At 42.4% G+C, this 14,847-nt stretch overlaps 1 protein-coding gene across 1 annotated transcript; it reads right to left on the bottom strand.

The window, feature by feature from the left end:
- Positions 1-696: 696 nt before the first annotated feature.
- On the bottom strand, positions 697-14,331 carry LOC102945689 (L-amino-acid oxidase). The gene is made up of 7 exons (XM_007072326.4): positions 14,319-14,331; positions 7,961-8,184; positions 6,843-6,949; positions 5,299-5,500; positions 3,496-3,549; positions 2,218-2,351; positions 697-1,510 (listed from the first exon to the last, which is right to left on the bottom strand). Exons 1-7 carry the CDS (start codon positions 14,329-14,331, stop codon positions 697-699), a joined length of 1,548 nt encoding a protein of 515 aa, XP_007072388.1.
- Positions 14,332-14,847: the final 516 nt, after the last annotated feature.

Raw genomic sequence — 14,847 nt, 5'->3', positions numbered from 1 at the left:
AGGAGTGAATATGAGCTAAATGGCTTCCTACTACACACCACTTTTCACCGTTGGACAGATTGGGTCAGTTAGGCAGAGACCTGAATGGGGTGGGATGCAGAGCTGCTTATCCCATCCCAGGAGGGACCCCAAGAAACATTCTTTTTTGCAAGGATCTCCAAGGGAGTGGGGAGACTGGTTTGGAGACCAGGACATATGCTGTTCTATGCAGCTATTCCTTTGGGGAGTGCTGAGGTGGCTGATGGGATCAGCAAGGGCTGGACTTGTGGTTGGCTTCAAAAGTGCAGATTATGTGTAGTGTAGTCTTTGGTTCAGATTATGTGACTGGTTAAGTCAGGAGGAGTAAGAACCCCCTTCCCACTCCTACATGGGACACCTGGACCTAGGACTAAGTGAAGCTACTTGTTCACTTGTCATCTTCCTAGGGCATGTGGGTGCAAGGGGACTGGGCAGGGACTGGGCACAACCTTGGCTTCACCCTCTGGGAGCTAAGCAGAGTGACTGAGGCAGCTCAGCAATGTGAGTAACAGTCTAATGCTGGTGCAGGCAATTTATGCACCACCCCTTCAGGGCTGAACCACAAGTGACAAGCGAGTAGTGCATGGTGATTAGTGGTGCGATTTCTAATTCCCCAAGTGCTAGCTGGTCCATTTGTCCCTTCCCCAAACACTCTCACTATTACAGTTCTTGAATCGATTAAAGTTCATTTTCTTTCAGCTCATGTTGCTGCTGCTTCGGTGAGGCGTTAATAACAGCATGGATGTTCCTTGCTGCTCTCACAGCAGATTTCATAGCGGTGTCGATCCAGGCGTGAGGCTGGGCTGTGAGTTCTCCTGAAAAATGGATCCTCCCTTCATTCTGAAACAGAGCCTTGGCGTAGTCGACATATTGGTACTGGGTGAAGGAAACATATGAGCCCATGGAATATCTGTCCAGGCCCCATTTCTTGATCACATACTTATTGCAGACACTCCGGATATAATCTTTGGGCACCTGGTGGATTTCTGCCAGGTCCCCCAGCACCACATCAACACACTTTTCATCACTGAGGGGAATAAAGAATTCAGTATCATCGCCCCAGGTGTAGGAAGCCAGGATCACGCCCAGGCCACTGGGGAAATTGTGGCTGGGGTAGTAGACAAATCTGGAGGGGCGATCCGTGATTGACCTCCCGCCATGGATTCCATCCTTCTCCCAAAACTTTTTAGTACAGGCCAAAGCAATCTTAACATCCTTTGTGTAGTGCATGGAGCGCAGGGCATGGGTCTTGAGAGGAGAAAGAGGTGGAGAAAATTTAATGAGCCGTGCGGCTTTTGCCGTGGCTGTGACAAGGACATAGTCAGCTGTCACAGATAAGGGGACCGATGTGTTTGCCCTACGGTAGAACACTCTCACTTGGTCACCCTTGGTTAGTATCTTCACTGCTGCAGAGTGAAACTGAATACCCCCACGAATATGCTGGTAGAAAGCATCAGAAAGCTGATCGAATCCCCCCGTGATCTCATCAAAACTGAAAGAAAGAGGGAAAAGAGATTATGGTAAAACAATGACATCCTCTGACAAGTTATCTGAATGAATTTCACAAGAAGAATAATTATGAGAAGAGCTGTAAGGAGCTGCATAGCTGAAGATACAAGCTACCCTCCACTGATTCGCCAACTCCAGCTTCTAGCAGAGTGCCAGATCTGCTGCAGTTAAGGTGAAGACCAGTTCTATGATTAAAGATTCACTCTTCCAAATGCTCTAGAAACCTCATGGTTACTCACATTGCCTTGGAATTAGGCATGTCTCATGGAATTGTGGGTAGAATTAGTGATCCTAATTTGGGGTCATTTGACAAAAGGGTTTGTGAGATACAACAGATCTCTGCCCCAATATTCCCATAGCACATACACTCTCGAGTTAATTATTGAATTCCATAGGAACCCACCCAGCCAGAAGCCATGCACTCTTTCAGTAATGTCCTGCTCAGCCTGTGTGAAGGGACATTTGCATTTCATGGCTAGTGAATTATACACATACCCTCTGTGACTACTGAGATCAACAGTGCCTTTGTGAAAGAAGGCGACCAGCTGCACTGATAGAAGGGATGATAGATGGATGAGATAGAATGAGGATGCAGAGGTATTTAAAAATGGATGGTTAGATAGACAGATCCTACCATAGGCACATGTTCTTTCAAATATAAAGCAAGTAAATAGATTCATTTCTTCTCACCTCGTGTCGGAGAAGGTAACATGAGCCATGACCGAGTGAAGAAATGACATGTAAAATCTACCATCTTCATTCAGCAAGTCACCGATCATGTCGATGGCTCCTCTACTTAAATTTCCTTCTTTAATCAAATACTCCTGGGTGGGGAAGAGTGGAGCGGGTGGAAGGTGCATGCATATTATATCCTCATTTAGAAATGACAGCCGAAGAGATATTTCATTGCAGTTGAACATAGGAATCATTCAATATCCATAAGGGATGGGCAGAAGTCAAACCCATCCACTAGCCTACTCAATGATTTGTCTGCTTCCTCATAAACAATCACTGAAGTAAGGCTGATGCTCACTTTCAAGACACAATTCCTCACCCAGTTTTGATTCACTGGGTGCAATCCTGCCCCCCCCCCCCCCCCCCGCCAATATAGTCAATGGGAGCTTTGCCATTGATTTCAATGGGGCCAGGATTTCACTCCTAGTGTCCATACCAAGATTTCATTGTCTTTGATTAAAGATTCATGATCCAGTCCACACCTCTGAACCCATGCACTACCGTCCTGTGTGATTTGTCTGTTTCCTCGTAACCAATCACTGAAGTAAGGCTGCTGCTCATTTTCAAGACACAATTCCTCACTCCTTTCCATTCACATGATGAAATCCTGGTTTCTGTGAAGTCAATGGGAGCTTTGCCATTGACTTCAGTGAGCACAGGATTTCATCCATAGTGTCCATACCACAGTTTAATTGCCTTGGATTAGAGAACCATGGTCCAGACAACACCTTTTACCTTAGAGGGTAAAAGTAACAGTATGAGGGAAACAGAGGAAGGTTTTCTCATTCAAATAAATGTGGATGAGGATACAAAACTGGATGTCAGCTGGGATGGGAAAAAGAGATGATAAATCTATTACACAGGAGTGGAGCAGAGTCCTGTTTTCACAAACTCAGGCACTGGGTGTATGGGAGCACCGAGACAGCTTGCTTTCTATGTGTTGGTGTTTTGGCAGAGATAACGTGGATCCATGTTCCTGCCCTCCCCCTGCCAGAAAGCAGAGCCAGGAAGATCCCAGGGGGAAGTATGTGGTGCCCTCTGAAGACCCATGAGTAGAACGTACCACCTCTGCCCAGCCAGGATCTTTAGGAGAAGTAGGCATTATCTTCCACCATGACTGTGTGCATGTGGCAAGATCTATCCCACAAGGAGTTCTATTGGCTAATGTAACGAAAGGTTTAGGAAACTAGAAACATTTAGATTTAAAGATACTGGAACGCCAACTTCAATTACCTTGGTGGAAAAGGAATCATATTTCTCTTTCAGAGCACTGCAGTCTGTTGTCACCTGGGGAACAACCAAGAAAACAGTCATTTGTTTCATGATCATGGCTCTGCCTTTAAAGGTTCCCCTCCCCCCCCCCCACACACACACATGATTATGTACTTAAAGACTAGGGCTCTACCAAATTCACGGACATGAAAAACATGTCACAGACAGTAAAATCAGAGGGAGGGGCAGGGCTCTTACCAGGGCCCCGGGTCCAGCTGCTAGTCTCCTCTGGGCTAGGGAGGAACGTGACTTACCCTTCCCCTGTGCAGCCACTCTGGTGGAGAGATTAGACCCACCTCTGGATATCTACACCAGGATCTCCCTCCCAGCCCTGCTGGGACTAGCAGCTAGGAGCCCCCAAGCTGGCGCACTCCCAGCAGCACGGGGGAGATCAGACCCACCTCCACCTCCAGAAACCTCCTGCAGCAGCAAAAAGCTCTGGGGGGTGCTGGTGTGAAAGCAGCACAGAAGTGAGGGTGGCAATCCCACAACCGCTCTACAACAGCTTTGCAACACACTCCACCTGCCGCCCCCCACCACCTCCTTTTAGATCAGGACCCCCAGGGTTACTACTCCATGAAATTTCAGGTGTAAACATCTGAAAACTTGAAATTGACTAATTTTCAAATCTTATGGCCATGAAATTGACCTGAATGGACCATGGATTTGGTAAGGCCCTATTAAAGCCAGTATCCTAGTGCATATGAACAAGGGGGTGGGACATGAAATGACTGCTCAGGTGAAAGAGCTGTTAACAAGATCTTTTTAATAAGGGTAAGGTAGCTTTTTGTTTTCCACTTCTACAGTTCTCTAGCTAACTGAACTGCTTTCACTCAGACTTTCTAAAATATAAAAATAAAAAGACCAAAGGGAAACCGTTCAGTAGCGCCTAAATGAATTTGGGACCTTAACTCTCATTTTCATAAGTGACTTAGCTACTGGGGGGAGGGCGGATTTTCAAAGGTGATTTAGGAGACTAAGTCTCATTTTGAGAAGGTGCAATTGACAAAGCAATTTAAGTGCCTAACTCCCTTTGTAATCGACTGTAGTTAGGAACCTAAATATCTTTGTGAATCCCACACTTAATCATCTCAATCCCATTGACTGTCTCTGGGAATCCTAAGTGCCTAAATCCTTTTTGAATATGAGATGTAGGCTCCTTAGTCAGTTATCTTTAAACATCTGGGCCTAGATTCCCACAGGGACTTACGGCATTGCATGCACAGTACCTAACAAGTAGATGCCTAGAAATGCACTGGGATTCACAAAGTCTGAATTAGATGCTCAGGTTCCTACCTGATGAATGGCAGGAGATAACACTGAAGAATGGGAACCACAAAAGCTAGCATGCCAAGGCACCTAAATGAGCCAATGGGAGATGCCAAGGAGAGGGGTGTGTCCTAAGCCCCACTCCTATCAGCAGGGCTTAATTTTTAATGAAATGTTCAAGCAATTTTTTTTTACATTCATAACTGAGGCAGCAAGCCCTGAGATGCCGGGGTTATGAACTACCTAAACTAGAGGTGCCGGGGCCCAGTCCTGGCAAGCCCTGGCACAAATTGAGCACTGTCTCTCAGGCAGTTCAGCACCTAAAACCCATGCTCTGCCAGCTAGCCTGAGTTGAAAGAACTCTTCAGCTTGAGCAAGATAGTTTTGTGTGTCTGGATGAGACAGGTTTAGGGCTAAAATCTGATGAACAGCCCATGCTAACTTTGAAATGAAGACCTATCTACAGTACATGAGTCCATTCCACAACACACATACCTTATCCAGTGTCTGCTCATAAAGCTGAGTGGCAGATTTTCCCTTCTCTGCAGGGTGCACGGGGTACTGCAAGATATCAGGGTTTTTTTCTGCATCTTTATATCTCACTCTGACATTGTTAACCAAATACCAGGCATTCGCATCAGTATTATAGAATGCATTCAGTTTAAGTTTAAATTGTTTAATAAATTCACGCACAATCCTAGAGATAAAGGACAGAGGAGAAAAAAAGAAAATGTCAAAAATGTGAAAGAATGTTATGTGCTCATATATGATCCTCTAACAAAAATCAGCTGGCTCCTACTTATGTAACTGAAATTATTTGTGGGTGTATGACCCTAAAGATATATTTCACCTGAAGACAATGATGCAACTAGTGCTGTTAACTTTTGTCAGTTGTGAAATTTTTTGAAATATTGACGTTATTTCAGTTTTGCAGGGCTCACATCAGACTAACTTTCACAACTCTTTAATTAAAAAAATGGGGGGGAATGTACTGCAAACCCAAGTTTTCAGTAAATGAGCAACATTGATGAGTATTTAAATAATGATTTATGTTTCCAATAAAAAATGTAGGTAAATGTGTCATGAAAAGCGTTGGTAAAAACAGCAGATGCCATTTTTCAATGAAAAATACTTTTTGCTTGAGAAATTTTGACCATCTCTTCCCATCACGTCCACTCCTGGAACAGTCCCATTGACTTCAATGATTACACATAATGATCAAATATTACATCTACTAATTGTAAAATCAGACTTTTTCTCACTCATTACAAGACACATGATAGCAAAAGCGGACTGTTCCTAAAATTCTTCAGAGCAAAAAAATATCAGATATATAGATGTATTTGTAATAACACTACCAGGGTCTGTATCTGCAGAGATTGAACCTGGGACCTAAGGATTTAAAACAAAACCCTGCTGTGGTTTAAAACAAAACCCTGCTACAGGGTAAGACAGTAGCAGACTCATAAGCAGAGCTGTTTGTGAAAACTGACATTCTGTTCCGAGGGAAATACTGGTATTTTCATGTTTGTTTTTATCCCAGAGTGTTTCTGAACATAAATGTCAAAACATCTAGACTTTCCCAAATCAAAATGTTTCATTTTGGTTGGCTTACTTGCAATGAAATGTTTGTCTGTGACTGCCACAGCCAAAGGAATCTTTGGTTCCCCTTTTGCTTCAGGGGGAATTATTTTGGAGCAGTCCTGGGCCCTGGGATCTCTATTGTGGTTTAGCTGCACTGGCTGGTGCAGTAGCGAGCCATTACTCTCAGTAGAGACCCATTCTCTGCTTCTGCCCATCCACTCCCAGCCCCTTTGTGCAAAAAGAGTAACAGCTCCAATTTTTCTCCTTCCTGTAGATAGGCTGATGATTCAACGCAGTGCTTGTAGTCCACACAAGAGAGTACAGGGGCATTTTAACTATTCAAATCTGCACCTCCAAAGATTTTTTCCCCTAGAAATTATCATAAAAATCTTTAAAATGGTATTTCCACTATTCTGAACAAGGTTTGTGGCTGAGCAGGGCGAACTGTATATTACCTGTGATGTTTTGGCAAACGCATGGGTCCCAGATCTATGTACCAATCTCGTTCTCGATAGGTCTCGATGCGTCCTCCCAAGCGGCCACTGGCTTCCAGAATCAGAACCTAGGAACATGGAACACAGGTTAGCATTTTCAATCCCTTGCCAGTAAATTTCTCTCTTGTATGGTAAAGGTTGATTTGGTCATCACGGAAATAAAATTAATATTTTGGACAGTATGTAAGCACTCAGGCTTTGATTCAGGAAAGCAAGTAAGCATATGCTAAACTTGAATTTGAACTCCCTAGATTTAAGCATGTGCTCAAAGTAAGCATGTGCTTAAAGTAAGTATGTGCGCAAGCAGCTTTTCTAAATAGATGTATTCCTGAACTGAGATCTCAAGGATCAGATTCTAAAATGATAGTTTTTACACTAATAGTAGCCTTTCCAATGTATTGTAAATACTATATTTTCAATGAGATAGTGTTTAGTACAACAACTAAGCACTTAAAGTATAAGTGCACAACTGATCTCTGTTGATTTTTCCAGCCTTGGGGGGCTGTAGTTCTTGAGTGCTCTCTAGAGGGAGAGTTGTGGATGTGTAGGCAGTGGATAGGGATAGTGGATTTCAGTCTTTCCCAAGACCTACAGGAGGGCCAAGAAAGTAGCTCCTTGGAAAAACAAAATAAACAAAAAAGACAAGGTTGCAAATTAAGGTTGTTATGTGATGGCTAATATCCACTTTCATATACAGAAAATTTTATTAAAAACATGTGGACTATAAAGGGGTTATGGTGAAGTGTTTGAGTCTTTTGGAACATTTCCTTAACTAATCACCATCTTCAAAAAATATAGCGATTGCAGGGCTTATTTGTTACAACATTATTATTTTTGCTTTTGGTTATATTGTTATTCCTCTAACAACCTTAAGTTTAAGTCAATTAACTTTTTGTCTGGAAATGAAAAACATATATATTCTGCCATCTTTCTTCTTTCTTTGTTCACCCAGCTTACTTAAGTTCACCTCCTTTGGTTCTTCTGCATTGTTAATGCTATGAAAAAGAAACAATAAGACTATTTCAAGGGAGCACTGACTCCCTGGCCTTTCTCTGGCTCCTCTCAGTAGATAGAATTACCTTGCAACCAGCATCTCTCAACAATTTGGCAGCTGTGAGTCCACTGATTCCTGCCCCAACAATCACCACCTTCTTTGAATTACACTTTTTTTCCAATCCGTTTTTGACAATATCCACCAGTTCGTCATAGTCAGGGTCATCGAAGCATTGTTCCCACTTCTTCGGTTTGCCAGGCAGGCTCTCCAAGCTTGGGAATGCCACAAGGAGGAAGAGCTGAAGAAATACTAGAGACAGATATACAAAGAAAACAGATGACACAAAAGGTGAAGGCAACTCTTTCTCTGAGAACAGGGAGCTCAGTAATGTCACTGACATGATGCGCCTCAGTTTTAGGAAGAGGCTAACACCCTCAGATGTGGAGCTCAGTTGTATTAACAAACTTGGAGAGTTATTATGATAAAATGCAGTGAGCGTATAAGGTAAAGGAAGGGAAGTTAATACTCAAATCCTCTAACGGTGCACTCTTCTAAACTAAAATATCACATGGCCCATTCAGAACATTTTCTACATTGAGGGTCCTGGCCCCCATACATTTAAATCTGTGCATCCCTCAGAGAACTGATGATATGGGAGCTGGCTGTCCTGTGAGGGAATGGTGCAGGACAAATTCATATGATGCGATTGATAATAAGGTCTTCAAGATTTGGCCTCAGGGGTTGAATTGAGGAACCAAACCAGAGTCTTCTTCACAGCATTTAAAAACTCAGTTCTGCTTTCCCTTTCCATGATGCAGAACAACTTTTTCTTCTGTTTTTCCAACATATAAATCCCAGATTCCCCCTCTCACAGAGCACAAAGGAGTTCCCACTCCTGCTGAGCACAGCTGTTTAAGTGTCAGACAGTGAACAATGTGGTTCATCACATATCCAATTCCCAATCCACTTAGAGCTTTAAAAGATCAAATCAACAATCTAAATTCTATTGTATAGTTCAGAGCAACCTTAGCAGCACCCACACCACCCTTCCTTCCCATGCTAGTGTAGGCAGCATTGTTGAACAAAAAAGAGGTGAACTTTATACCCCAGAGCTCTCTGACAGTCCCTATGGGCCACTGGCCACTGAAATAAATATCTCTTGCAAGACATATATATCTTGCAAGGCATAATATATCTTGACTTTTGTCAGGCTTTTGACACAATCCCACATGATATTCTCATTAAAAAACACCTAGGGAAATATGGTCTAGGTGAAATGGATATAAGGTCAGTGCAGAACGGGTTGAAAAACTGTACTTAAAGTGTAGTTATCAATAGTTTGCTGTCAAACTGAGAGGATGTATCAAGTGGAGTCCTGTAGAGGTCTTTGTTTGGTACTGTATTATATAATATTTTCATCAATGATTTGGATGATGGAGTAGAGATTATGCTTATGAAATTGACAGGTGACACCAAACTGGAAGGGGTTGAAAACACTTTGGAGGATAGGATTGGAAAATTGAAAATGATCTTGGTATATTGCAGAACTAGTCTGAAATCAACAGAAAGAATTCAATAAAGACAAGTGCAAAGTACTATACTTAGGAAGGAAAAATCAAATGTACACATACAAAATCGGGGGGAACTGGCTAGGTAGTAATAATGCAGAACAGGATCTGAGGGGTTATAGTGGATCACAAACTGAATATGAGTCAACAATGTGAAAAGGCAAATGTCATTCTGTATTAACAGGCATGTTGGATGTATGACATGGGAGCCAATTGTTCTGCTGTGCTTGGCACTGGTGAGGCCTCCGCTGGAGTATTGTGACCAGTTTGAGGCACCACACTTAAGAAAGGTTTGGACAAATGGGAGAGAGTCCAGGGCAGAGCAACAAGAATGATAAGAGGGTAAGAAAACATGAGCTATGGGGAAAGGTTGAAAGAACAGGGCATGTTTGTTCTAGAGGAGAGAAGGCTGAGGGGAACATGATAACAGTCTTCAAACATTTAAAAGATTGCTATGAAGGAGATGATGATCAATTATTCTCATGTCCACTGAGAAAAGGACAAGAAATAATCAGCTTGAATTGTCACAACAGAGATTTAGGTTAGATAGTAAGAAATATTCCTGACTGTAAGGATAGTCAAGCTTTGAAATAGGTTACCTAGGGAGGTCTTGGAATCCTCACCATTGTAGGTTATTAAGAACAGGCTGCACAAACATCTATCAGGGATAGTTGAAGTATACTTGGTGCTGCCTCAGCACAGAGATGATGGACTAGAAGAACTCCTGAGGTCTCTTCCAACCCTACAATTCTGTAATTTCTGTGGTGAAGTAGAAGATGTCTGAGCCTCCTCTAGTTTTCCTTTGGCCGTTGGTATAAAGTGGAGCAACTCCGAACCTCCTTTAGTTTACACCACTGGCAGACAGAGATCCCCCAGATCAGGGAGGTAAAAAGCTACATTTGGTCCAAGCTTCAATTCAGCCCAAGAACTGAGTCATTGAAAAGATGGAGGGGGAGTATCTTCCATGTCTGGAGACATAGTTAGTGCCTCATTTAGAGTACCAAACGGACCCAGGTTACAAACAGGTCTGGGAACAAATCTGTTATAACTTAATTTCCAACATGGTAGGAACTGTCCTGTAGACACAGCTTTGAAGGTCAGGAGGAGAAATTCAGTTTCCTAGAACCTTTCTTCAGAACTGAAATATAATTTTAAAAATGGAAAGTTTAATTTTTGTTTTGTGGTATTGAAAGAATAAGGCACTCTTAAATTTTCCTTAAAAGCCAGTATTGTCTGCCCATTAAATCCACGACTCTGGGTGAGGACGGAGCCATATATTTCAGAGTGACTGAAAGTAACTGAGCACAAAGCATATCTAACCCTTTGAGACCAGGAATTATTTAGGGTCTCCACAGGTAGAAACACACTTATGTAATGTATTTCCTGCAGCAGTGTGAGAACTCCAGGAAGATCTGGGTTGAAGACACTAAACATTGCTGCATCTGAAGAAGTGGGTTTTTTTACCCACGAAAGCTTATGCCCAAATAAATCTGTTAGTCTTTAAGGTGCCACTGGACTCCTTGTTGTTTCTGTGGATACAGACTAACATGGTTACCCCCTGATACTTGAACATTGTGTGTCACAGTTCAGGGCAACTGCACCTGTGTTTTCCCCTTCCCCACCCCTAAGCTTACAGCTCCCCAGCCATCACCTCTCTTGGGTGGAGACCTGCATCTCCCTCCTTCCTGACGGGGGTATTTCCAGGCTACACAGCTGCCTGCCTACACTGCGAATTCCCTAGCAAGTCAGACTGCTCAGCAGGCCTACTTTGCTTTCTCCTCAGATGTCATAAACAGCATAATTGTCCACTTGTCACCACAAAGCTCGTTCTAAACAAGTACATTTATTCTTGAGGTGAAAGCATTACAGAGGCTACATCTACACTACACAGCTTTTAGCGACATGGCTGTGTCTCTACAGCCGTGCTGCTAAAAGTCGCGCAGTGTAGCTGCTGTTTGTTGGCTCTCCTGCAGACAAAAATCTCCCCCCCCCACTCCAAGGAGCAGCATTTGTGTTGTCGGCAGGAGAGCAGTCCTGCTGACAAAGCACTGTTCACACTGGTGCTTGTCACTGGCAAAACTTTTGTCTTTCAGTGTTGTTTTTTTTAACACCTCTGAAAGGCAAAAGTTTTGTCATGCAATTGCCAGTGTAGACATAACCAGAGAAAACCTACTAAAAACAATAAAAGAACTTAGACATGCATGCCAGTAAGCTTACCAAAGACCACCCTAACTCCAGCAAGGGCAGGTGAACAGCCCTACAAACCCCACCAAGGCAGGTTTCTGTGATCACAAGTTCATAACAGCTGTTCCTCAGGACAAGCACCCTCATTAAAAGTTTAGTCTCGCCTTTATACATCTAGGGTCTTTGATCTGGGAATAGATAATTTGTAGGCAATGCTTTTCTCCTCAGGGTTTAGCTTCAAAGGGCTGCAAACTTGCACAACTGGAAGTGCTATATTTGCATACCCTTTCCACTGTGGATTTCCTGGGAAACTCCCTTAACATTAAACATTCACATTGTTTCAAATAGTCCTTTGAAGATCATAACACTTATCAAGGTTTCATTCACCATGTCTCCTCCCTAGAAATGTCCCCTACAATCCCACAACAATATATAAACATTTGCATTTTAATACAATGAACTCCTAAAACACTGATGCTTAATTCCGTAAGGCTTGTCCAGGATATTGCAGGAGATTGCTATATTAGTCACACCTAGGCTCTTCTTACTCTGCAATTATCAGCATCCTTTTCCTTATCTTTTGTATGCGATAGGACTGACATGGAGATGATTGGACTGGAGAGAAAAGTTCTGATGCCGGCGATATATTCGCTATTACACTGCAGAACTAGAGATGTCCGCCAGAGCTAAACACCAACCAGAGATTATTTGGCAGAGGTTATATCCATCAACAGGCAAGCAGGAGTGCTTGCCTTCAGAGCTCAGCTGGGAACATAAAAACAATGTGGATGGAATTCATCCTGGTGGAGAATAAAGTCCTACACACCACATGAGTTCCGTGTTCACTTGCTCCTGAAAGGAACAGCCATCTTGGGGATGGTATGGAGCCCTCTAACACCATAAGGTATTCCTGGAGGAAGGGACATAAGGATGCATGGGTTGGAATGATCACCATAGTTTCATTTTTGCTTTATTGATGGATATTAAATTAGTTTGTAGGCAAGTGAAGTAAGTGGAAGAGGAAAGGAAAACAAATATAATGGCTATGTTGGATCGCTAAGCATCTAGCAGCAATCTTTGATCTAAGCAAACACCTGCAATTTCTTTTATTATTTTTTTCCAGTCATGTCCAACTCAATTCCGTTGTGGACAGTGATATACAGCTGAACAATTCCTATGTTTGTTTCCCCCAACCTACCAAAGCTATTTCTCTCTTATCTGAAATGAACCTCAAGCAGCTAATCCTCATAAATGCCCTGATCTCCTGCAAGCATTGGATCATCAGGTTCACCGCATTGTCAAGGGTCAAATGAGAGGGTGATTAACATCAACACATTATCATCAGCCAGTCCTTACAAGTGCTGTATGTTCTCCCTCTCCTCTGTAACCGTACACCATGAGTCTCTCATCGTCACAGGCTAATCATCCCCTCCATCTAAGTCTATACAAGTAGTCTCACTCAAAGTGTGGGTGTGGCATCGACCCTTCCCAAGTTACATGCCACCAAGTCAGGTATCTTGCACTATGGAGGAGTAACAGAAGAAGTCAGTTGACTGATAGAACCTTCCCGCTGACACAAGTGAAGGCTTTGCAAATAAAAATTTCCCAATGCAGAAATAAAGTGAATTAGGGCTAGACAGACAATCGTATTTTCCTTGTTTTTTGTTGTTTGTTTGTAATAGACTGGTTTCATTTTTTTCTCAGAAATACTCATGGAAATGTTCTGTTTTACTGACCAAAAAGCAAGCCAAAAACCCTGGAAAATAATCATTTTTCAGTTTTTCCAAAATATTTTCATTTTTGAAAACAAACAGAAAAACCCCCACAACAATTCAGTATTCACTTTATTAAAAATGACTTTCTATACAAATTTTAAAAATCCATGAACTTTTTTTTATTTGAAAAGCAAATCAATTTTCCGCTGAGTAATTCTTCATATGATACATTTTCATCAGCTGTAAAATTAATTTAGATTTCCACATTTGCATTCACAACTCATTCCCCTTCCTTGGTCAAAATAAAATCTAAGGGCTTGTCTACACTTACCAGGTGATCGACAAGTGGCAATTGATGCATCGACCACAGATCACTCTCCCGTCGACTCCTGTACTCCACCAGATTGAGAAGAGTAGGGGGAGTCGACGGGATAGTGTCTCCTGTCAACATCACATAGTGTGAACCCTATGGTAAGTAGGTCTAAGGTACATCGATTTGAGTTATGCTATTCACATAACTCAAATTGCGTAGCTTAGATCAAATTTCCCCTGAAGTGTAGACAAGGCCTAGAATAACTTCCCCCACCCCAGATATTTCCTCCACCTTCTGAAACAAAAAATGGTTCCCAGTTTGGACAGAGCAGTTATTACTCCAGTGTACCACAATAACTGGTAATGATTTTCATTGTATTAAAAATGCAAAAACCACAAATGATTTTCCTGTGTAATTGAGGCCAAGTGTGACCAAAAATATGCCATTAGTGCTGTTGTCTGCCACACTTAAAGAGAAGTAAAGGATAATGGGAGAAAAATGACTAAAAGAGAGAGAGAGAAAAAAAGACAAAATGAGAGACACCATAACAAGAGAAGGAGAAAGGTGTGAAACAGGAAAGTTAATTGAATATCATCGGTAGAGTAAGATGTTTCCAAAACGACCCCATCCCTCTGCAAAAGTTTTAAGAGAAGTTTCACTCACAGAACTTGTCCATGTCTCAAGTGGAAGCTCAAGTCATCAGGGAAGCCCTCTCGTTTTATACATACAACTAGCCTGGCTGATAAATAGCCTCTAGGGAACTGCTAGTTCCATGTATAATAAAGCTTGGAGATCAAAGGGCTTCCTCCTATGATGTATTCAGCACAGCTTGTGGGTTGAGTCAGCACGTTCCAGGTACATGGGACTAGGATCAAAGAATGCGTGGGTGTTGAGAGGCTCTGCCCTTTCTTCAAGCCCCTCTGAATCTGGTAGCCCTCCATTCTTACCTGGAAAGCACCTTCTTTTCCCTTCATCTCTTTCTTCCCCCCTTGATCCTCTGTGCTCTACTGAACCCAATAGTGGTTGTGATACTTTATACCCTTTTTCATAGTCATATACTTTAATCACCGTGCAAATTATGGCTTTGACCAGACACATAAAAAAGGCAAAAACTCCCCAGTCTTTATTTAGGATCCAGTCCTGCAAGTTGCTCAGGGCACTCAGAACCTCACTGGATCAGACCTTATGGTTC

This window comes from Chelonia mydas, chromosome 14 (genome assembly GCF_015237465.2).
Source record: "Chelonia mydas isolate rCheMyd1 chromosome 14, rCheMyd1.pri.v2, whole genome shotgun sequence".
In the NCBI taxonomy this organism is placed as follows: Eukaryota; Metazoa; Chordata; order Testudines; family Cheloniidae; genus Chelonia; species Chelonia mydas.
Note: the sequence above shows the minus strand (reverse complement) of the source record. Positions and strands in the feature narration are given on the sequence as shown.